The sequence below is a fragment of the Carex rostrata genome, chromosome 5 (genome assembly GCF_964058835.1).
Source record: "Carex rostrata chromosome 5, lpCarRost1.2, whole genome shotgun sequence".
Classification (NCBI taxonomy): Eukaryota; Viridiplantae; Streptophyta; class Magnoliopsida; order Poales; family Cyperaceae; genus Carex; species Carex rostrata.
Genome location: NC_135922.1, coordinates 9449183 through 9474608, shown reverse-complemented (window position 1 = coordinate 9474608; position 25426 = coordinate 9449183). Strand labels below are relative to the sequence as shown.

The 25426-nt window shown below is 35.3% G+C and overlaps 1 protein-coding gene across 1 annotated transcript in view; it reads right to left on the bottom strand.

Annotated features, from left to right (window-relative positions):
* Positions 1-6589: 6589 nt before the first annotated feature.
* Positions 6590-25426, bottom strand: part of LOC144553969 (disease resistance protein RPP13-like) — a 102639-nt gene continuing 83802 nt past the window's right edge. Inside the window, exon 5 of the mRNA XM_078302143.1 lies at positions 6590-7555. Within this exon, the coding sequence (XP_078158269.1) occupies positions 6835-7555 (721 nt within the window). The 3' untranslated portion in view covers positions 6590-6834. The remainder of the gene's footprint in view (positions 7556-25426) is intronic.

The window sequence follows — 25426 nt, the reverse complement described above, 5'->3', positions numbered from 1 at the left end:
TCAAACATGCCCTGACCGCTTGGGCCCAGGGCGGCCCAAAACACCAAGTGAGGCGCCCCAGGGCCCGGCGGCCCATACCCCAAGTGAGGCGCCACCCCCTGGGGTGCCCCACTAGTCCTGTGAGGCGCCACCAACCCAGGCGCCCCATATGGACTGTGATTTAAGCGCGTTTTCTGCCTCTGTCACTTCCCGATCTGAGAGCTTCTCTCGAGGCGAGAACTAGGGAAAATAGGTATGTTTTAATTATAATAATTAGTAATTATAATTATAATAATTAGTCATTACTGTTGAAAATTTACTGTTGCACTACTGTATCGTACTGTACATTTACTGTTGACCTTTACTGTATCGTACTGCACATTTACTGTTGATCTTTACTGTAGCGTACTGTACATTTACTGTAGCAATTGCTGTACACCTACTGTAGAAAAATTGTAATTTTTTTTAATTTTGTTTATTTATTTTTTAATCAGTCATTTATTACTGTACCCATTATTATGTCATGTAATACTTGTAATTTTTTTTTTTTAAATGTAGTTTGTTAAAGAAGATATGTTAGTTGCACTGTATGTCGGCGGCAAGCTAGAAAGGGATGAAGATGGCGTGCATTACACGAAAGAAGTCGCATTTGGCTTCGAGATTAATGAAAATACCACATTTGAGGAACTGAAGCAGCTAATATACGAAAAGACATCTGTAAACCCCAACAGGTATGAAATAGAATTGGCTACACGGATTGACAACTCACGTGGGGGGGGGGTAGACCTTACTTTGTTAAGTTTCCAATAACAGATGCCAATTTGTGGAGAGTTGTGTATACTCAATTTGTAGCTTGTGGGGTCCCGGTAATGGACATATATTCGAAGAGGGTTCCCCGCATGAGGGCTGGACCTTCAAGTTCGGCTGGGGCTGGACCTTCAGGTTATGACAACCAGGGGTACCATCAGCACTCCCCTTATGACCACCAGGAGTACCACCAGCAATCCCCTTATGACAACCAGGGATATCACCAGCACTCCCCTTATGACAGCCAGAGGTATCACAGCCCCGGTAATGACAACCAGGGGTACCACAACTCCCCAGAAAATACTGAAGAGTTACCACTACCACCCAGACCGACACCCATAATCCCTAGATTTCCAACTATGCCAGAGTCAGGACCGGTACCCGTTAATCGAAATGATCTTGATGTTGATGTTGATGCTATTGATGTCGTACCAGAAAGAGAAATGGAAACGGGGGATGAATACTAAGGGGTTTGGGAAGATGATGACTTATCAGATGGTGATGCAAATGTAGCAGGGTTGTCCAGGGCAGAAAAATTCCCGATTAGAGGTCGGGGGAATAAGAATCCGGTTGCCACATTCAACGACACCATAGCTTTCGAAGAGGCAGACATTAGTTTCTTTGGTCCTCGTGTTGTATACAACAAAGAACTTGCCGCAGGGCAAGTTTATACCAACGCAGACGAACTTGCAAAGAAAATATATGAGACTCATGTTCACGGCAACTGGGAATATATAATACACAAAAGGGACCGAACAAGGTTAGTTGTGCTTTGTTCAACTCACCCGCGCTGCAAGTTCCGCCTTTTTGCAACCCCTGCGGGTTCAGGGGAAGCATGGATGATTAAGAAGTGCGAACCACCTCATACATGCAAGTCTGCGTCCACAAGGACAGACCATTCAAATCTGACAGCATCACTAATTGCCGATGCAATTAAGGAGGACATTAAGTTGGATCCATCGATGAGCATCAAGGCGGTGGCTATGACCGTCAGACACAAATACAAATATGTAATCCCAAAATACAACAGGCTGTGGAGAGGTCGTGAACTTGCGATTTGCAGGATATTTGGTAGTTGGAAGGACTCATATGGCTATCTGGCACCATTGCTCCAGGCCATGGCAAGTACAAATGTCGGCACCGTATATGAGCGATGGCATGGCCCTTTTTTTGATAAAGACGGTGTACTAATAGAGGGAGCTAAACAATTCAAGGGCATAGCATGGGCTTTTGGTCCTTGTATCCAAGCTGTGCCATACATCAGACCTGTTATCAGCATTGATGCATGCTTCATGTCTGGCCGTTACGAGGGGAGACTACTCATAGCATGCGCATATGATGCTGAGAACCAGTTGTTGCCTTTGGCGTTTGCAATTGTTCATAAAGAGGACGGCGAGAACTGGTGATTCTTTATGGAGTTTTTAAGAAGACGGGTGATTGGGGAAGGGAAGTTTTTCTGTGTGATATCAGACCAGCACAAAGGAATAAAATATGTTTTTGATCGTGAAGATTACGGTTGGTCAACACGTACTGGCCAGTGTGTGCACAGGTTGTGTATGCAACACGTTGCGGAGAACCTTTCCAAGGCAACTGGAGGCGACACGTGGGTTACTGATACATTTAGATGGAATTGCAGAAAGAAAAAGCCGAGAAGGGTGGTAGAGATGACTAGCAGTTTTGCAAAGGTACATACATTTCAATTGTTTACATATATTATTGTACTTTAAGAAAACAAATTTTTTTTACTACAATTGTTTACTTACATTATTCTATTTCCTTATTTTCTATGTAGTACATGCCAAAGGCAAATCTCTACTTAATGAAGGTGGGGAAAAATAATCCCCGAGATGTCAACGAAGATCCAGCGTACGAGAAAATATATCAATCCCGGGATGGAGGTTGGCGTTGGGGAATTATGACCACCAACGGATCCGAGTCGCTGAATGCAGTATTCAAGCAGAGCCGGATGTTGCCTGTGGCTGCAGTTGTAGAGGACACATTCTACAAGTTAAATGCCTGGTTTCAGGAACGACGTGCTAAGGCCGCAGAATTAATAAGGATGAACCACTCATTTTCAACAAGGGTGGAGGAGAAACTAAGACGACACAGAGACAAAGGTGCAACCATGACCGTGATCCCGATGGGTAACGATGGAACAGAATTCGAAGTGCAAAATCCAAATGAGTACGTTCCTACCAGCCGTAAACCAGACGGCACTATGGCGTTTGTCAAGAGGGCTTGCAAGTACGTGGTTAAATTCGGAGATGCCAGGGCGGTAACCTGTACATGCCAAGGACCCCAGCTAAGTCACATACCCTGCAGTCACGTGATGGCGGTATGCCGAGTGAGGAACTACTGTGAGGATCACTATGTTGCTGACATGTACCGTACCGATTATCTTGCTTCCACTTGGGGTGGATCTTTCCATTCTTATCCTGATCAGCATGAGTGGCCTGCATATGTCGGAGATAGAATATTACCTTCAGAAGGATGGATAAGAAAGGGAAGGAGGAGACACAAGCGTATTGTAATGACCATGGACGAGATGGGTGGTAGGCGACCGTCGGGAAATCGGGCTCGCCGTTCTGTTTCCGACAGGCGCAGGGCAGGTACGTACAATTGTACAAAATTTATTTATGTTTTAATTATATTACTAACTGAATTGCATTGTTACATTTAGATGCAATAAACGAACACAACGAAAGAGAAAATGCCAGAGTTGTTGCTAAAGCTACCGGTAGAACACAACCCCCTCCTCCTGTAAGCCAATCATCTAGTAGCCAAGCCTCTACAAGTAATGCCGCACCTGCCACTGGTACCAGAAGAACTAGTCGTTTGTTAGGTTTATTCAGACGTGGTGGCAGATAAACTTGCTATTTTGCTTATGCGAATTGATTTATTTGGTATATGTGTATGTGTATGTGTATGTGTACGTGTATGTGTATGTGTATGTGTATGTGTGTATGTATATGTATATGTATGTGTATATGTGTAACAACTCAAAATTTTAAGTTTTTATTAATTATACTTATAAGGTTTTTTTTCATAAATAATGTTTATTTTTTTTTATTATTGATAATAATTTATGTTCATTTAATATATCTTCAACGTGATTGATTAAATCATAAACTGAAATTTATATTTGTCATTTACTTGAAAATTAAGAGAATTTAATTAATTGCTTAAAATGAGCGGGTTTTATTTCCTTTATTAGATCATTTAATTAAGGATGAAATGGTCTTGAGAAGTTTTGTAAAAATACATATATATATAACCGACGACGTGGCATTTAATTTTTATAAGCGAATTTAAAGTATCCATCTATAACTGATCTAATTCTATTGAAAGGGCACAACCCCTAGCCGACCTATATCCTATTAAAAGGACAATATCTCTCTGCGGAGAGAAAAACAAACATAAGTATATAAAAGAAAAGTTAGCGTAAAATAAAAGAGAATTTTGTAATATGGCCAATTGGAATTTCCATCCTACGTCGCAAATGATCTTTTTGTATAATCTGACTTCAGTTTCGGAAACATCTCGCTATCAGGTAACCGGACTTCTCTATAATCTGTGTTTTCGTTTTGTATGGTTGATTTTGGGTATTGGTATTGCATATTGGATTATGATGGCATATTTAACGGAATAGCGGGTCTGAGGTTGGAATTTGATTTGTCCGATACACGGGGATTGCTAGTCGTCGTCGGGACCGATGTGCGGGGATTGCTAGTCACAGTCGGGTTCGATGGTTGAAAATGATGTGACTTGTTTTATGGATAACCTAGACCGACATGCTATTGCCGATGAAATATGCGTGCATAATTTAATGTGAATTTGTGTGGATTAATCCGGCCTATTTGGATAGTTGTTAAATTAAGCCAATTATAGAGAAGCGCGTCGTTAAATAACCGGTTACTGAGCTTTGTAGCTGACTTCGTTTTGTTGTTTTCTTTTCATTTCTGTTGGCGACGTAGGTTGACGGGCTAAGGAAAGGTGTGAAGATGCTTATATAATCACGCTCCGGATAGTAAAAATCTGGGGTGTGACAATATGTATGTGTATGTGTATGTGCATGTGTATGTGTATTTGCATGTGTGTATATTATACATATAGTTCACCAAAGAAATAAAAATAAAAATTAAAGTTATACAAATTTACAACATCACTTCGTAAATATATGTGTATGTGTGTATATTATACATATAGTTCACCAAAGAAATAAAAATAAAAATTAAAGTTATACGAATTTACGACATCACTTCGTAAATATATCAAATATTATATTTTTTGGCATACACATACACATATACATAATATTTTAATTTTTGACATACACATATACATAAACCCAACACTTTTTTTCAACAAAATTATTCAAATCAAAATACTAAGATTTCTCAAAAAAAAAAAAAAAAAAAAACAAATTACTAGTGGGGCACCCCAGGGGGTGGCGCCTCACTTGGGGTATGGGCCGCCGGGCCCTGGGGCGCCTCACTTGGTGTTTTGGGCCGCCCTGGGCCCAGGCGGTCAGGGCATATTTGAAAAAAACTAGGAGAGAGGGGCATTTTTAAATTTTTCTTTTTTTTTAAGGATATTAATAAAAATGGCCGGAGTTACTGCAAAGAGAAAAAAAAAAAAAAAAAAAAAACAAAGAGAGAAAACATGTAATGTATGAAAATTTAACAGAAAGTTCTCACATTGGTAACAAGTGAAATATTCACTAATATAAATAAATTAAAGCAGCGAATAAAATTAGTTTCTTCAACCTAGATCATTTTTTTTTTTGCTCGAATTTATTTTTTATTTTTCAAAATCAAGATACATAAATGTTATGTTTTTAATTTTTAATTTTTAAAGTAGTCATGCGACTTTACTCCGATTTAAGGTACTAATGTAACTTTACTCCATCTTATTTTTTTATTTAAAATTCAGATATATTAGCACAAGAGACATTTCCGCACAATAAAATATTATTCTCACAACAAAACAAATTCTCTCGAACTTGTATATATCAAAACCATAGATAAAAAAAATAACATTTTCATGATGGGTTGTGGTAATCCACATTCGTCAGTCATGCTTTCTCGGCACAAAATAATTCTCTTCCTAAATGAAGGGAAAATCAGTCGTTTATTCAAAAATCAATTTTTCATAATCTAGACAATCCGGTTAAATTAGATCAGACCAATTATTTGGGCCGGCCCGACTGGCCATTTTATTCGTTTGGGAGAATTATCAAATCTCCCCATTTTATTGTGTATGACGTCCCCTTGCCTCGAGTCTGTATCCTCTAGATCAGACGGTCTAAATTCTTTTTGCATTAACTAAAAATTTGAGTTACTACACACAATGTGACTCATCTCCGAGAATTAGAATTATCCTTTTAATTTAATGAATTATGAATTAAATTTTAAATCAAAACTTTTAAATAAAGATTGAAACAAATTTCGAGAATTAGAATAACCAAAATTTTTAATTCTGGTACTGAAAAATGGACTTCCTTATAGCCGCCCTAAATTTTTCTTTTACATTTTTTTTTCTCGAACTGATAACATGTATATGCGGCAGAAATTAAAATTTTCGTACTTGACAAAATAAAAATATTTTGGCAGGTAGAAGCAAATAAATACACGTACCACCACAATAGTCTTTTATCTTCAAAATACATATCTAGAGAGACCTGAGTAAAATATGTTCACCACGTGTGCCAAAAATAATCATTGATGGAGAAATAAAATCAAACAACAAATACAAATAATTTAAAAGTAAAAAGAAAATGATGGAAACAGTAACACAAATAAAGTAAAGGAAAACACTCTACAGATTCAAGCCGGTCCTAGATTATATCTTCGAAATACATATCTAGGAGGGACGTGAGTAAAATATATATGTGCATCACAGTACAGAAATAGAATAATTTAAACCAAACAACAAATACAAATAAATTAAAAGGAAAGAAAATGATAGCAGTACGGCCGTACGGGAAGGATCGAAACACTAACACAAATAAATTAAAGGAAAGCACTCTACAAGAACTATTTAATTTATCTACGATATGTGGGGAACATGTTTGCAGATGTTGTTGCGGATCTCATCTTCATGCTCTTTTAATTCGCTGCACCCACCTATGGCAAGTTGTTTGAGATTGGACAGGTACTGAAGCCCGAGAGGCACCCTTAGTTTCTTACAATCATTTAGGAACACACGATTAAGTATGGGCATGGCACCCGCCTTTATCTCCCATTCTTCTAGATTTGTTAGGTTGTAAAACCACAACTCATGTAGCTGTCGGAAGCCTCCAGCAGAACAACTCATCTTTCGATTCACTTCTTCTCTTACCAACCAGAGCTCCCTGAGGCTGCGTAGCTTCTCTAGCACTGGCAGCGGATCTTCCTTGAACTGGAGATTATAGAGTATAACCTTTGTGACATTGATGGGAAACATGCCAACCTCAAGTGACAACTTGTTGTTGGGGGGTGGAGACTCCTCTTGTAGATATAGATATCGTAAAAGCTCATAAAATGGAAACCTTTGCATCTTCACAATTGTTTGCAGCACTTCACTGCCAAATAATTCAAGATGGGTTAGATGATTCAGTGTATCAAGCAACTTGGCCATTACATCCCATGAACACGAGCTCTCCAGTGTGATATATAAATCACGCAAATTTGGTAGTTTAGGTAACTGTGTATTCCATGACTCTCTGCTCTTCACATGGCCGAGTGTTTGTAGATTTCTTAGGTTCGCAGATGATGAGGGTCCTGAGGTACTACCTAGTATCACATCATTATCTAGTATCACATGCCTAAGTGTTTTCACATTCCATATATCATCAGGTAAGTCGCCATGATCATCTAGTCCAAAGAAATCAAGGGTCTCCACAAATTTTAGGCTGCTTATAAATGACTCAAAAGACCCTCTGTTACTACTCACTTTACCACCAAGTTTGCAATACCTGTTGAGAAACCGAATAATCAGAGCACCCGTTAGGCCTCAGACCCGTTAGGGATATTTTTGTCATTGACCATTTATTAGATAAAACAGAGTTACTAGTTAACAACAATTAAAGCATACCTACCTGAGATACACAAGACAGCCAATTAAAGAAAATAAACCAAGTTCCTTAAAGGCCACCAAGAGCTACACAAGACAACCACCCATACTAGAAAATTAACAAGAGTATCTGTTCTTATCAAGTTCAGGACCAGAAATACCAGAAAAACCAGCAAAGCCAAAAAAAGAGCAGTGCCATACTAGCAAAATACCAGAAAGCCAATATCAAATAACAGATACCAGAAAGACAGTAGCAGCAAAATACCAGAAACCCAGAAAAATACGATCAAACATAAATAATAGCAATTATGGCATACCAACTTGAGATCCTCCAACAAGAAAGAAAATTGATTAAATCCATAACCAAGAGATTAGCGATGAGTGTTCAACAGCCACATAAAACTAAAGATCGAGTCTACGCAACAAAATCCCAAAACTCTAGCCTCACCAATCGCTAAAATCACTTTGATAGGTGTACAAATTGCAAAAAATTGGACCACACCCAAGATCGGTGTTGGTTCTTGTATTCTCATCTCTGATCAAAAAGAAAAACGACGGAGAGGGAAGGAGATCAGGAGAAAGATTAAAAAAAGGCAGCAACAAAATAAAAATGAGTAGCAAAACAACTCTCAGGAAGAGAGAAGAAAAATGGTTTAATAAAAGAGACACATCATCTACATTTGATCAGAAAGAGGCCTCCATTTAGGAAGAGAATGAGGAAGAAAGGTGAAACGGGTCAGAGCAAACCAGTCCGAGAAAACCAAGATCAAGTGAGGCAACTAATTCAGCAACTAATTACGCGGTTGGCTCAACAAGATCTCCCAAAATGTTGTGGTATTGCTTTAAACTCGATAAATCTTTCTTGAAAAATTCAAATAATGTTAGATAGATGTGCAACCGACCACATATTTTGCAAAAAATATTTATTGACCAATTTAGACATATCCAAAAATAACCAATATGTTGTTGTTGCAAATGGTGTGAAAATCAAAATTGATAACATGGGAGTATGTAATATTTTTTCAAAAAATATAAAAGATATTTTGTATAAAGTAGTTTCTCTAGAAATTTAATTTCAATTAAAAATACATAATACAAAAATTAAATTGTCATTCATTTTTTTCTTCAAATATATAATATTTAAGAATCGAGAAACTGGAAAAATAATTGATGAAGGTTTTTTAGAAAATGGGCTCTACCTTTTAAATTATCAAAAATTCAATCTAAAAGTGAGAAGACAAGAGAATTTAGACAGTTTTTAAAATACCACATCAGAGGAAAATACCACTCCGTTATAAGATGAAAGTGAGATAGAAGAAATCTCACAAAACAAAGAGGAAGAGGAAAACTTGGAAGAAACAAGTGTGGAAAATACACTATTAAGAAGATTATCAAGGACAATTCAATCATCAACAAGGTTGAGGTACTCTGTGACATACCAGGTACAATATCTTATTTAAAACTTTATTTTCTATAAAAATATTTCCTCTCCACACCAAATATTTTTTACCCCTATTTCAAAATGTTACGTTACGAAATTTTTACAATTAAATTGAAATGAATTAAGAGAAAGAATCAAGTTAATTGGGTTAATTAAATGAAGGTTTAAACCTTAATTAAGGTTCCCCTAAATAAGTAAGTTAATTGTGAATTGAAACCGCGTCGAAATTTCGAGATTTCGGAACTTTATAGGCTCAGTGCGGATGAGATTGACCCGCAGTGCGGGTGGGTGCATCCGCACTCATGCCATTCTGTGTTGTCTGTATTCTTCTAAGTACTGAGTGCGGATGGATGGACCCGCAGTGCGGGTGGAAGTCATCCGCAGTGACTCAGACTTTTCCTAGAATTTTCCTGAAATCGGCTAAGTAGTGAGTGCGGATGAGGTTGAACCGCAGTGCGGATCAGGTTCATCCGCAGTAGGCTCGGACTTTTCCTGGAGTCGGCTGACAACCGACTAAGTCTCGAGTGCGGATCCAGCCACCCGCAGTGCGGATGGGCTAATCCGCATTCAGGGTAAATTTAACCCTAAAACCCAAATTAAACCTTCTCTCTCTCTCACTTCACCATTATCTCCATTTTTAAGTCATTTTCGGTTAAGAGAGAAGGAAAAGATCCCGTGAGTTTCCGTTTCTTCCAGACTCCCGATTGTTGCGAGAAATCGAGTTTGGAACCGAGAAAGCAGCCGAGGATCTTTCAGAACCCTTCTATTTGGTATTTCTTTCTCTCCTTTTTACTTTCGAAACCTCGAATTTTCTCGATTTCTCAGATTCTCGTTTTAAACCCGAGATTTGTGTTCGAATTGCTCGAGGACTAGTTCCTCTACACTCCTTACTAGTTTGTTTGCCAATCTTTTTCCCGATTTCTTCCGATTTATGAAATCTGATTTCTAGGGTTTCGTGCCAAAATTGAAAGTTGGCATAATCGTGATTTGATTTGTTTAACCCGACCAATTTGACTTGTAATCGGTAGGGTTGCCTCCTGATCGTGAATTTTTAGAACATCTAACGGCTGATTTGAGATTTTGACCAAATTAGGGTTAACCGAACGGTGAATCGAATTGATTCGAGAACCAAAGTAGTGAAACGGTGATTGATGGTTACCAAAGTGAAATAATATATGGCTGGAGGGCCTAGATGCAATTGTGCACCATTTTATGAGATTTTTAATAAAAAAGAAGGAACCGAAAAGAATCGATACCAAAACCTAAGAATTGATTTAGGACTGTACAAACCCTAAGTAAACGTATAGACCACTGAACCCGAATTAAACCAAGTATACGTATAATATAGGTGTAGGCTCAGTCGAGTCAGATATCGCGAGGTAATTCGAGACGCCCGATCCGTAATTAAGCGGTACGCTCGTCAAACAGGTGCGGGATTCTTGGACTTGTTTGATACTTTATTTTCAGGAATTAAACTGTTTATTCGTTTGTCATGTTGAATGATTTCTTGTTGCATATTGTGGAATTCATACTGCATATTGATTCGTGCACAAATGAGAATGATTGAATTGTTTTAGTTAAAGATTGATTGGCATGTTGGTATGGTTATTATTTGTTTAGTTCTATTAATTGTGCTTGTTGTGAATGAATCTGTCAGGCCGACCTGTTTAGGTGGCTGGTTAAGGTAACGGTGACCTATCCGTTCACCGGTGTTTATGAATTTGCCAGGCCGACCTGTTTAGGTAGCTGGATAGGGTGACGCTGCTGACTTATGCGTTTGACCTGTTAGAATTTGCCAGACCGACCTGTTGAGGTGGCTGGATAGGGTGACGCTACTGACTTATGCGTTTGACCTGTTAGAATTTGCCAGACCGACCTGTTAAGGTGGCTGGATAAGGTGACGGTGACCTATCCGTTGACCATGTGTTATGATTTTACGAGACTGATCTATATGTGTGGCTTTGATATATATTTGCTTGAGATTTAGCAAAGTTGACCTGTATAGGTAACTTTGATTCCATGTGATTGCATTTGTCAAGTTGACCTGTATTGGTGACTTGTAACCGAACCTTAGGAAATGGTTAAGCCAAACAGCAATTGCAGATGGGGGTCTGATAAAGGTTCAGCTTGGTTGGCCATCTGTAGGCGTCTGTAACCCTACAGATGTGGGTTTGATAACGGTTCGGCTCGAAAGAACATCTGTAATTGCTACCAGCCCTAATGAACTGAGTTAGGAATCGAGTTAAGCCAAAATATATGTTGTGTTTTGAAATCCACATTGAAAATTCCGTAAACTGTGTTTCAGGTTGATTAACTGTTGTCGAGTAGTAGCATTCTGTTATTGATGTTTTATTATATAACTGTTGCATTGTTATTGTTTGGGTTTCATTATTGAATATAGAGTTTGATTGCAAGTCCAATAATTCATATGTGGCAAATTCGCACTGAGAATTTATTCTCACCCCCACCTTCCCCGTTATGTTACAGGTACTGGTGCGACGGATTCCGGAGAGGCACGAGAGTAGTAGGCCTTAGTAGCTTACCAGTATACGACCCTAGATGTGTTTTTGTTGTATAGATTTAGGGTAGGCCTCGTGGTTTGTATCCGAATGAGATACTTATATTGTATTATTTACTGTCCAGACTGTGTACTCTGATTTTCTATTTAGCAACTTGTTTACATTACTTGTTATATTTCAATTGTTTGTATTGAATTGTTAATTGCCTTGTAAGCATACACGGCATTGTATGCTTACGGCGGGAGACTGTTACCACCCGTGGCCGCGGGGTGTGACACAAAAGAAATAAAACCAAATAATTACCTTGAAGCCATAAACAACTCGGTTTGGCTTAAGACCATGAGAGCAGAATTAAAGGCTCTTCAAAAAAAAAGTTCGAGTAATTGTACAATTACCAAAAGCTAAGTTGCAAGAGGTATATTAAAAAATTAAGTATAATTGTGATGGTATCGTGGAATGGTACAAGGCTCGCTTAGTTGCAAAAGGGTATATATAAACCTATAGTATAAACTATTATGAAAATTTTGCACCCGTGGCCAAAATGAATACTTTGAGAATTTTATTTTTATTGCGGTAAACCAAATTAGAAATTATATCAAATGGATGTCAAAAAAATCCTTTCTTCAAAGAACACTTGAAGAAGTGGTATATACAACTTTACCACCCAGTCATGAAAAAGAAAAAAAAAATCATGGATTAGCTTGAAAATTGAAGAAATTAATTTATGGATTGAAGCAATCTCCAAAAGCATGGTATGACAAACTAAGCTCTCATTTAATTTCTTGTTATTTTAATATTAGTAGTGCCAATCATTATTTATTAGTAAAATTTGAAGGAACTAATAATACCATTATATATATTAGTATATGTGGATGACATTATAATTACAGAAAATAACCAAGAAGAAATTAATAAATAAAAATTTAATTGAAAGAAAAATTTGACATTAAGGATCTTGGTTATTTAAAATATTTCTAGAAATAAAAATCGCACATTCTAAGAAAGGCCTATTTATTTCTCAAAAACAAAATATATTTTTCATTTATTAAAGGAAATCGGTAAACTAAGTTGTAAACTAGCCTCAACACAAAAAGATGGCAAGCATAAATTAAATAGCGAAGAAGGTAAAACCATTAGAATATATAAATCAATTTAAAAGACTTGTAATAAAATTAATATACCTAACGGTAACCCGTCATGATATTTTGTTCTCGGTAAGTTAAATTACTCAATTCATGCATGCTCCAAAAACACCACACTTGGAATTAATAAATATAATTTTAAGCTATTTAAAAAAGAACACTCGGAAAAAGAATTTGCATGCAAATAATAATTCTAACAATGTGTGTGGCTACTCCGATGCAGATTGAATTAGCAGCTTCGATAGAAAATCAACATCTGATTTTTGCACATTTGTAGGCAGAAGTATAGTCACATGAAAAAATATGAAGCAAAATGTCATGGCAAGATCAAGTGCCAAGGAACAATATCTTGTCATGGCATCAACCGTGATTTAATTGACATGGATCAAGCAACTCCTCCCGCATATGGGAAATAAAATTCAAACAACAATGAAAATGTTTAGCAACAACCAAGAGGCACGACACAACATTCAATCTAGTGTTTCATGAGAGAACAAAATACAACGAAGTGGATTGCCAATTTATTAGAGAAAATATTCAAGCAAAGGAAATTGAAACTCCTTTTGTAAGAACTTAAGACCAATTCACGAATATCTTTACGAAGGTATTAGATCCAAGACAATTTGAAGAAAATGTTAACAAATTATGGTTGATCAACATTTACAACTTTAACTTGAGGAGAAGTGTTGAGAATCAAGATAATTAGAGCACTACTTAGGCCTAAGACCTGTTAGAATATTTTTTTCATTAACCATTTATTAGAAAAAGAGAGTTACTAATTAATAAAAAAAAAGCAACTGCATCTATTTATTCGACCGTTATATAATCGTTAGGGACTAGATAGAAATTGGCTATATAAAGTCTTATTGTAAAAACTTTGATACTAAAATTGCAATAAAAACAAACAATTCATCATATATACCGTTTGTTTATCACTTCACTATTTTATTTCACAAAAATCAACAATACCTTAATTGATGCAGTCCATGAAAACACTCGAAATCTACCAAGTCACTACTCGATCCTTGCATGCCACTAAGCACCTTAAGCAGCCTTTGTCGAGAGCAATTTGGCATTGGATTCTTAAAGCACAACAGAGAACGGAGATTTGAATTTGCATGTTTCATCAATTCATCACAACCCGAGTAATGGACGGCCACACGACGTGCTTTGGCGCTGCTCTCCCAGTTGTCAGGGTTTGAGCAAATTGTGAGAAAGTTATCCTCTTTGGCCTTTTTGATGGCAAATTCACGAAGGAGATCATGTATACGACAACTTCTGATGAAATCATCGTGATATCTCTCTGATACTTGAACCAAGCTTCTATTGAAATTAAATTAGGAGATTAATAAAATGGAATTCTTAATTTGGATTATATGAAACGTATAAGAAAAATGTTAGTCAACAGTAAGAGTTGACTTTTAAAGAGCCAACTAAATTTAAAGAAACTTAGATATATAAGTATGGTAAATATTAATTAGATATTTCTCCATCTAAAATTAAAAATTAGTTATTGCCCCATCTAAATTAACCATTTTATTAATACACCCATATGTTAATTTTAACAGTTAAAAATATAATTAAATAATATAAAAATCTAAATGGACATATTTGCCCCTTATTCAATATACTGTTTCGTCGGTAGCAGAAAGAAAGACAATACCTTCTCTAAATCTTTCTTCTTTTGTTCATTACCAATAACTTAATTTGGTGCTTGTCACGATCTCAACTCAGTTTGGGAATAGACGTTCAGAAAAGTGACTTGGGCAATTTGCGAAGTAAAAGAGATGAAGTTGACCGCTGATGCATGTGGCAAGCGCACGGGCACCGATTTAATTAAAATAAAGAGACTGATAAACGGGCCCAACATTTCTCTGCAAAGTGGGACACAACAGTAGGAATGGAGATGGATATAGGCATATTAACTGGAGAACGGAAACAACAGATATATATATATTAGGAAGTTTCATGCAACAGTTCAGCAAGTAAGATGCTGACGTGTCACGCTGAAAATGAATAGAAAGATCTAGACTATGAAATTTAGCAACTTTTGTCGGAGTAGCTATCTCCTATATATATGTATGCAAGCATTGTAACCAAATCATTTAAGAAAAAGATAGATGATCAATTTAACCAAAATAATGCATATCTGATTGACTTAGGGTATCAATAAGAAATTTGGGTAATTAAGTAGTTGATCTTGGCAACAAACTAATTTGATCTTGGCTCCTATCAAGATTCAAGTGGTTTTGATTACTTGTTTGAAAAGAAGTTTGGGTGTATATAAGGGAAGAAATAACGCACCCAAGTTATTGGTAATTAACGGAAGAAACAAAATTCGGAGAAGGTATTCTGTTTAATGTTACTTAATTTGTCTTACTCGTAATGAACGGAAGAAGCTAATCTTTTTATTTTATTTTGCAGGTTAAACCCGTAATTAACGGAAGAAGCAGGGTATTGAATAAGGGGCAAATATGTCCATTAATTTTTTTGTTATTATTTAATTATATTTTTAAATGCTAAAATTAATAAATGAGTGTATTAATGAAATAGTTGGGTTTAGATGGGAAAATAACTAATTTTCAACTTTGGATGGAGAAATATCTAATGGATAAATTTATGATGGATATATATCTGAATTTTAATATATAAGATATCTTATCTAACAAAAAAGAGAAAATCAAAAGGTAAGTTTAATGAATCTGTAATAGAATGATGAAATATCGAAGTATACCTTTGCACTAGCTCTTCTAGGAAGCTCTTAGCAGTATCCTCCAAAGTTCTTTTGTCTTCTGTCGGTATGAGCCCCTCAGCAATCCACAACTGAAGTAAACTTCTAGCATCGATTTCATAGTCTTCAGGGAAAGCCGCGAAGTACATGAAACATGTTTTTAGAACTAATGGCAAGTCATCGTAGCTGGTTTCCATGATCTCAGTACATTCTCTCCCCTCAATAATCCAGTTCATAGTTTGCAACATATTACTCCAAGAAATATAATTGGGATTTTGTTTTGATAATAAACCTCCTAAAACCGACAATGCAAGGGGTAATCCACCACATTTTTTAACAAATTGTTTTCCAACCTCATCCAATTCATCGGGATACCCTTCAATCAAATCTCGATTAGGTAGAGCCTTTTTAAACAAAAGCTCTAGGCTCGCTTCCTCAGTTAAATATGGCAGTTTATATGGTTTAGCATTATCAACAACGTTTTGGATTCTAGTTGTTACGATTACTCTACTTCCAATCCCCGCATCTGGTAGCACTCGACCAATTTGAGTCCATAGATCTCTTTTCCACATATCATCTAGGACTAGAAGGTATTTCTTTGGTTGTGGCTCTTCATCAGCATTAGGTTTACAAGAGTTTGGACGTAAATAGTCTTCTTCAGTGTACTTCTCACCATTAAGAGTTTTGTAAAGCTTTGTAAGTAAATACCCTTCTTTATCTTCTAGGTCGATTCGAGGGAGAGGCTCGACTTGCTCTATTATCTTTCTCAAAATATCTATTAGATTGAACTCTTGAGAGATAACTACCCATATGCAAACATCAAAATGTCTCTTGACATCATTGCTGTAAAAAATAAAGAAGATAGTTTGAATCATATAGTATTCCTCTGCTCCTATAATTGGTACTTGGACATATATATTGTCATAGAGGCTGGTTCTCACACTTTATTTTTTTGACAAGAGAATTTAAGTTTTAGCTGTCTAATCATCTAATCCGTATACAGGAATTTAGTTTTGCATTTCCCCTTATTTCTTAAGTACTAGTTTTTGTAAAACTCTACCAGAGTATCAACAAGTAACTCATCAGAATTAAAGGATAACAGAATTCTCTGTAAAACTTTCACAAGATATACCACAATTCTGAAAAAATTAGCATTGACTTTATTTTCGAAAAAAAATGTTGAAACATAATGAGTAAATTTCTACATAAAATTTCATCAGAAAATTTCTACAAAAAACTAGCATTGATTTTATTTTCACAAGAACGGTAGAAGAGTAAATTTCTATAGAAAATGTGTCTGGCTAAAATCTTCTGGGTAAATTTAACAAATCTGAACTTTTGAGGTGCATATATGGAATTTTGAGGTTTTGCCTTCAAAAACCATCTTTTCAGGGAAGTTTCAATTGACTTCCTTCAAATTAAAGATACACGGAAGATAGATCAAGTTGTCTTTTATTTAACAGCAATATTTGAATTGCACAATTTTATAACTCTATTTCAACAGGAAGCTTTATTAATTTTTGGACAAAATTTGTGCAGAACGAGTAAAAGAACATTCATATAAATAAGATGAAAAGGAAACTAAGGTTCAAATATCATATTATTAATTTTCCTATTTTTGACACAGTTGCTTCATATAATCATATTTACCTATTGTAGACTTTTCGAGCAAGTGTTGTTTTTCCCAGCCCACCAGGTCCCACAATTGAGGTGACAACGCGCCTTTTATTGCTTGTGTCAAGCAACTGTTTTATGATGTTGTCCCTGTCAGAATCGAGGCCGACAACATCAGGATCATCAATCTGATGTAGCACAGGGGGCCTGATCGGTAGCCTCAGCCGCTGTCCACTGCCTTCACCCAAAGAGTTGATTCCAAATCTCTCTTTCCTTTCATTGATCTCCCGAATCCGTGCCAGGATGTCATTCATCTCATCAGCAAGGTTGTGCAAAGCCGGGAGGTTTTTACACTTCCACCACATCCTTTTAGCATCCCCAACAATTCGAGAACATCCTCTTCTTGAAGGGTTTTCGGGAACCTTCAAGAAAAAGACATTGTCTATCACATCTTCTATGTCATAAGCCACATCTCTGATCTCCTTCACCCACTGCTTCTCCGTCTCATTTACAATGTGCTTCATATCGGCATCTTTAAGGAAAGCTTTAATCATATTGAGCTCACGACTCAAAGTCTCCACCTGCTTACTGACACCTAGTATTTGTAAAACCTCCTTAACAACAGCATCCGACAACTTATCCAAAACAAAACTAACTATACCCTCCGCCATCTTTCAAACTAATAAAATCAGTAAAATCGAAGCTGAAGGGAAACAGTGGGCCGATTTATTTAGCGATTTTGAACGATTAATGACAAAAGTGACCGATGTTGGCGATATTATGGTAAGAGCTATCTCAATTTTTAGATATCAAAGAAAGGGTGTCACATATCGGGAAAGAGAGAAAAGGGGAAGACTTTTGGAAGACTGAAAGAGTAAAGCAGCTTCTAACAATGGAATCCAATAATTTAAACGTGTTACGGATGCTACTTATTAGGAGTATTTCTTTTTTTTTTAATTGAATGCCCATATGCTTATCAGATGTAATAGTAGATACCAGTACAGGTAGGGACTACTTTGCACATGCTAGTACACAGGCACACACTGTTATGGTGTTGACTGACTTCGCTTTAAATAGGACCTTTGCCAGTTAAACCCAATTATTTTTATATTTGTAAATGACTCCATATGGTACTCATTTTTACAAATAATACTGCTTTTTCTTTTTTAATTTAAGGAACTTCGAGTTCGGTCTTATCCTATGTTGCATGGATACGGATACAAGTATCGTATCGAATACGGCGATACGGCAATTTTTTAAAATGTCGGATACTATACGTCAATTATATATTTTTTTATTATTTTAATTATATTATTAATTATTATATAAATTAAATATTAAAAATTCTGAATAAAGAATTTCGTATAACTTAAATATATTAGCTGCGGCATTGCAACAATAAAATTAAGTTGGTGTAGTGGTTAAGAGTCTGTTGCATTTAACCTCTATTCCCAGGTTTGATCTTTGCAGTTGGCACCAATTTTTTATTAATCCACTGGTCTACATGCGGTTCACAGCTCACCAAAATTGAAATGGAGAGAACAAGTATGGTTCACGCGCGGTTCACATGTAAATTTCAAAGTGTCTGTTGGTGTGTCGGGATCTGTATCCATGCATGTCGACACATTTCAACACAGTATCGGAGACCGTATCAAGAGGGTAGGGATACGCCAATTGGAGTATCTGATACGTATCGTGACCGTGTCAGAGGCGTATCGGTGTCAGATACATGTCAGATATGGGTACGAGAGCCAACCAAGAGTATGAGAGTAGCATAGGTCTTATCCAACTCCCTGCTCCCAAAACCAAACAATGAGAGAGACTCCAGTGGATTTTGTTGTATTGAGTGGTTAGAAAGTATAAATTATGTTGTGTGTCTTTTCAAACGTGTTTATTTTTATCATCTATGTAACATTTATTTTTCTTGGGTTTAAAAATAGAAATTACAATTTAACTCTATTAAAATTTCAATTTGTTTTAAATTATTTATATGCTTCAATTGTATGAGAGGCCCATATCTCTGCAATGCATAGCATGATAATTTATTTATGTGGAGGTATATAGACTAAATAAAACGAAAAGAAAGAAAAAGACAAAAAGATGAAGAAAACGAAACATTTGGGCCACGCCAATAATGCACTTCACGGATGGCAAATTGTTAAAGTTTTGGGGGTCCCAATAATTCAGTAGCAATTCTGAATTTTTTTCATAAACCATAATTAAAAAAAGGATTCTTAGGGAACCAATATGATTACCAGTTTTTTTTCAAAAACCATAAGAACCGTGGGAACGTCACGGTCTGGTATTTTTTTTTTCCAGACCGTGTGCTTCTCACGGTCTTGCCAAAAATTTTTTTTTTTTTTTTTTTTTTAAATAAAACAGATTTTTTTTTCAGACCGTGGGGTTCCCACGGTCTCAATTTTTTTTTTTTTTTTTTATAAAACAGAATTTTTTTTAATTTTTTGTATTAAAATATTAGAAATGTTGAATATATTTCTTTGAAAATAGATGAAATACAATATAATTTGATTTATTAGAAATACTGCAATAAATAACCCGGATCAATATTTTTCAGGTCGGATTTTTCGCAGCTGTAAGAAAAATTAATATATTTATTTATGTGTTATTAGAAAAAAAATAAAAATGTTTGATTCTGAGTTATTGATCCCGGTTCAAAAGTCACTTCTAGGTAATCCAGAAAATATTGTGATCCTTCTAGGACATTTAATTTATAAAAAGTTATATCTATTTTGAGAATTCTTTTTGAATAACAATTATTAAATAACTTAAAAGTTATTATTTTTTTCAAAAATAGATACAACTTTTCATAAATTAAATTTGCTAGAAATATCACAATATTTTCTGGATTACCTAGAAATGACTTTTGAACCGGGATCAATAACTCAGAATCTAAGTATTTTTATTTTTTTCTAATAACACATAAATAAATATATTAATTTTTTTTACAGCCGCGAAAAATCCGACCTGAAAAATATTGATCCGGGTTATTTATTGCAGTATTTCTAATAAATCAAATTATATTGTATTTCATCTATTTTCAAAGAAATATATTCAACATTTCTAATATTTTAATACAAAAAATTAAAAAATTAAAAAAATTCTGTTTTATAAAAAAAAAATAAAAAATTGAGACCGTGGGAACCCCACGGTCTGAAAAAAAAAACTGTTTTTTTTTAAAAAAAAAAAAAAAAAAAAAAAAATTTGAGACCGTGGGAACCCCACGGTCCTTATGGTTTTTGAAAAAAAAATATCAATCATATTGGTTCCCTAAAAACCGTTTTATTAATTATGGTTTTTGAAAAAAATCCAGCAATTCTGATTCGATCTGACAAACCCATGTGCTACTTTTGATTTGTTTCCTATGGCTTTTTCTAGAATTATAAACGGAAGTATTTTTTCAGAAATTACTTATATATATAATAAATGTTAAATATATAGCCATTATTTGATAAATAATAAATCTTCGCATTTCAAAATTCAGTAACATTCAACAAAAAGAATAAAAAAAAAATGAATTCTGAAATAGTTCCAAATACTCCATAATTTAGTTCCAGTCAGGATCGGTGATACAGGAGATGATAAGTTTAGCATATACGCTGAAAGCTGATGTTGTCTAAAGTTGAATTTATGGAGGCATCATTAAAGTTGAAAATATTTATTGTGTCTAATTTTTCACAACATCCTATATCAAGCTCATAATACGAAACACCAAATGAGCAGTACAAAATTATTCACTGATGAGAGACAAAATTATTCACGGAGCAGTACAAACTTTGGAATAGATGAAATGATAAGTTTGCATACATCTAGCATTTTTAATTTTAAATAAAAAGCTGACTTCGTTTAAAATTGGGATTGAATAGTAACAAACCAAGTGAAATGTAATTACTTTGTTAATATAAAGACGCATCTTTAACATTAATACATAATTGCAAAAATTAAAATCGAAAATCAGTATTTCGGATATCAAATTTTACATTTTTTTAAAAATTGTTTTATGGTTAAAAGTTAAAACGTTGAAGTGTTGAAGGAATGCGTTTGTATATGGAGCCGAGTTTTTTAAAAATATCCAAGTTTATTAATATTTTATTATAAATAACTAGATGTTTGGCAAAATTATATTTTTGTCCAAACCGTAAGGAATTTTTTTTTTCAAACCGTAAGATTTCCTTACAGTTTGAATTTTTTTTTTTTTTTTTTTTTTTTCTTGTTTTTAGCCCAAATTTGCACCTCTGGTTAATATATCAAAACACATTCAAAAGTCATGAAAATTTACCGACATGCACTCTTGACTTCATAGAATAAGACTGAAGTTTCATACAAAATCTCAAAACAGATCGTGAGATATTGGCTCTCAAATATTGCCCGAACTGCTGAAAGAGTGCTTCTGAGCCCAAATTTGCACCTCTGATTAACATAACAAAACACCTTCAAAAATCATAAAAATTTACCAACATTCACTATTGACTTCATAGAACAAGACTGTGAACTTTCATACAAAATATCAGAACAGATCGGGAGATATCGGCTCTCACAAATTGCCTGAATTGGTAAAGGAGTGCTTCTGAGCCCAAATTTGCACCTTTGATTAACATATCAAAACACCTTCAAAAATCATTAAAATTTACTGAAATGCACTCTTGACTTCATAGAACAAGACTGTGAATTTTCATACAAAATATCAAAACAGATCGTGAGATATCGACTCTCAAAAATTGCCCGAACTGCTGAAAGAGTGCTTCTGAGCCCAAATTTGCACCTCTGATTAACATATCAAAATACCTTCAAAAATCATAAAAATTTACAAACATTCACTTTTGACTTCATAGAACAAGACTATGAAGTTTCATAGAAAATATCAGAACAGATCGGGAGATATCGGCTCTCACAAATTGCCTGAATTGCTAAAGGAGTGCTTCTGAGCCAAAATTTGCACCTCTGATTAATATATCAAAACACCTTAAAAAATTATGAAAATTTATTAAAATGCACTCTTGACTTTATAGAACAAGACTGCGAAGTTTAATACAAAATCTCAGAACAGATTGTGAGATATCGGCTCACACAAATTGCCCGAACTGCTGAAGGAGTGCTTCTGAGCCCAAATTTGGGAGTTCTGATTAACATAACAAAAAACCTTCAAAAATCATGAAAATTTACCGACATGTATTCTTGACTTCATACAACAAGACTATGAAGTTTCATACAAAATCACAAAACAGATCGTGAAATATCGGCTCTCAAAAATTGTTCGAACGGCTGAAGAAGTGCTTCTGAGCCCAAATTTGGGAGTTATGATTAACATAACAAAACGCTTCAAAATTCATGAAAATTTACTGACATGCATTTTTGACTTCATAGAATAAGACTTTGAAGTTTCATACAAAATATCAAAACAGATCGTGAGATATTGGCTCTCAAATATTGCCCGAACTGCTGAAAGAGTGCTTCTGAGCCCAAATTTGCACCTCTGATTAACATAACAAAACACCTTCAAAAATCATGAAAATTTACCGACATGCACTCTTGACTTCATAGAATAAGACTGTGAAGTTTCATACAAAATCTCAAAACAGATCGTGAGATATTGGCTCTCAAATATTGCCCGAACTGCTGAAAGAGTGCTTCTGAGCCCAAATTTGCACCGCTGATTAACATAACAAAACACCTTCAAAAATCATGAAAATTTACCGACATGCACTCTTGACTTCATAGAAGAAGACTGCCAAGTTTCATACAAAATATCAAAACAGATCGTGAGATATCGGCTCTCAAAAATTGCCCAAACTGCTGAAAGAGTGCTTCTGAGCCCAAATTTGCACCTCTGATTAACATATCAAAACACCTTCAAAAATCATAAAAATTTACCAACATTCACTCTTGACTTCATGGGAAGTTTCATACAAAATATCAGAACAGATCGGGAGATATCGGCTCTCACAAATTGCCTGAATTGCTAAAGGAGTGCTTCTGAGCCCAAATTTGGGAGTTCTGATTAACATAACAAAAAACCTTCAAAAATCATGAAAATTTACCGACATGTATTCTTGACTTCATACAACAAGACTATGAAGTTTCATACAAAATCACAAAACAGATCGTGAAATATTGGTTTTCAAAAATTGTTCGAACGGCTGAAAAAGTTCTTCTGAGCCCTAATTTGGGAGTTATGATTAACATAACAAAACGCTTCAAAATTCATGAAAATTTACTGACATGCATTTTTGACTTCATAGAATAAGACTTTGAAGTTTCATACAAAATCTCATACAATAATGCATGTCGGTAAATTTTCATAATTTTTGAAGGTGTTTTGTTATGTTAGTCAGAACTCCCAAATTTGGGCTCAGAAGCACTCCTTCAGCAGTTCGGGCAATTTTTGAGAGCCGATATTTTACGATCTGTTTTGTGATTTTGTATGAAACTTCATAGTCTTGTTGTATGAAGTCAAGAATAGATGTCGGTAAATTTTCATGATTTTTGAAGGTTTTTGTTATGTTAATCAGAACTCCCAAATTTGGGCTCAGAAGCACTCCTTCAGCAGTTCGGGTAATTTGTGAGAGCCGATATCTCACTATCTGTTCTGATATTTTGTATGAAACTTGATAGTCTTGTTCTATGAAGTCAAGAGTGCATGTTGGTAAATTTTCATGATTTTTGAAGGTGTTTTGGTATGTTAATCAGAGGTGCAAATTTGGGCTCAGAAGCACTCCTTTAGCAATTCAGGCAATTTGTGAGAGTCGATATCTCCCGATCTGTTCTGATATTTTGTATGAAACTTCACAGACTTGTTCTATGAAGTCAAGAGTGAATGTTGGTAAATTTTTATGATTTTTGAAGGTGTTTTGATATGTTAATCAGAGGTGCAAATTTGGGCTCAGAAGCACTCTTTCAGCAGTTTGGGCAATTTTTGAGAGCCGATATCTCACGATCTGTTTTGAGATTTTGTATGAAACTTGGCAGTATTGTTCTATGAAGTCAATAGTGCATGTCGGTAAATTTTCATGATTTTTGAAGGTGTTTTGTTATGTTAATCAGAGGTGCAAATTTGGTCTCAGAAGCACTCTTTCAGCAGTTCGGGCAATTTTTGAGAGCCGATATCTCACGATCTGTTTTGAGATTTTGTATGAACCATAACAGTCTTGTTCTCTGAAGTCAAGAGTACATGTCGGTAAATTTTCATGATTTTTGAAGATGTTTTGATATGTTAACCAGAGGTGCAAAGTTGGGCTAAAAAAAAAAATCTGATTATATAATTTCCAAACCGTAAGATTTCCTTACAGTTTGGACAAAAATATAATTTTGCCAAAGATCTGATTATTTATAATAAAATATTAATAAACTTGGGTATTTTTAAAAAAACTCAATATAGTTATCAGAATATAAAAACGAAAAAGAAAAAGACAAAAAGATGAAAAAAAAAAAGGACAACTAATAATACAGCTCACTATAGCTCACTGAAAAACACCAAATATAGTCGTACAAATGAGAATCCGAATCTACTGCTTTTCTCACAGAAGCGCCTCTCCCCCCTCTCCTCCATTCTGCCCCGCCTCCAGACCAGAAAAAAGAAAAAAAAAGAGAAGGAAACGCCCCTGCCCTGCCCCGCCGGTCGACGCCTCACCACCCGCTCCCGACCGCAACATTGTCATCTCCCCCGCTCCCTCCTCGGTTGAAGGTATGTTTTTTCATTGCGATTCGATTAGTTTAATTTAGGGTTAGGGTTAGGGTTTAATTGTGAATGCGATTCAATTCGATTCGATTTGATTCGATTAGATTAAATTGATTGTTAAATGTGATTAAATTGATTGTTGATTGTGATTCGATTCGATTCGATTCGATTCGATTCGATTACATTTTAGGGGTGAATTGCTTGAATTGTTGAATGTGAATCGATTCGATTCATTTATAATTGAATTGCTCGAATTGGATACTTGAATTGGTTGAATGCTTAAATTGGTTGAATTCTCGAATTGCTCGAATTGGTTCAATTGCTTGAATTTAGGATTATGATTTATAGAAAAATTGGTTGAATGTGATATGGTTGAATGTAGGGTTTATGGATGTGAAATTGGTTGAAATGTTTTAAAAAAAATGCATGTACATGCAAAATTAATTT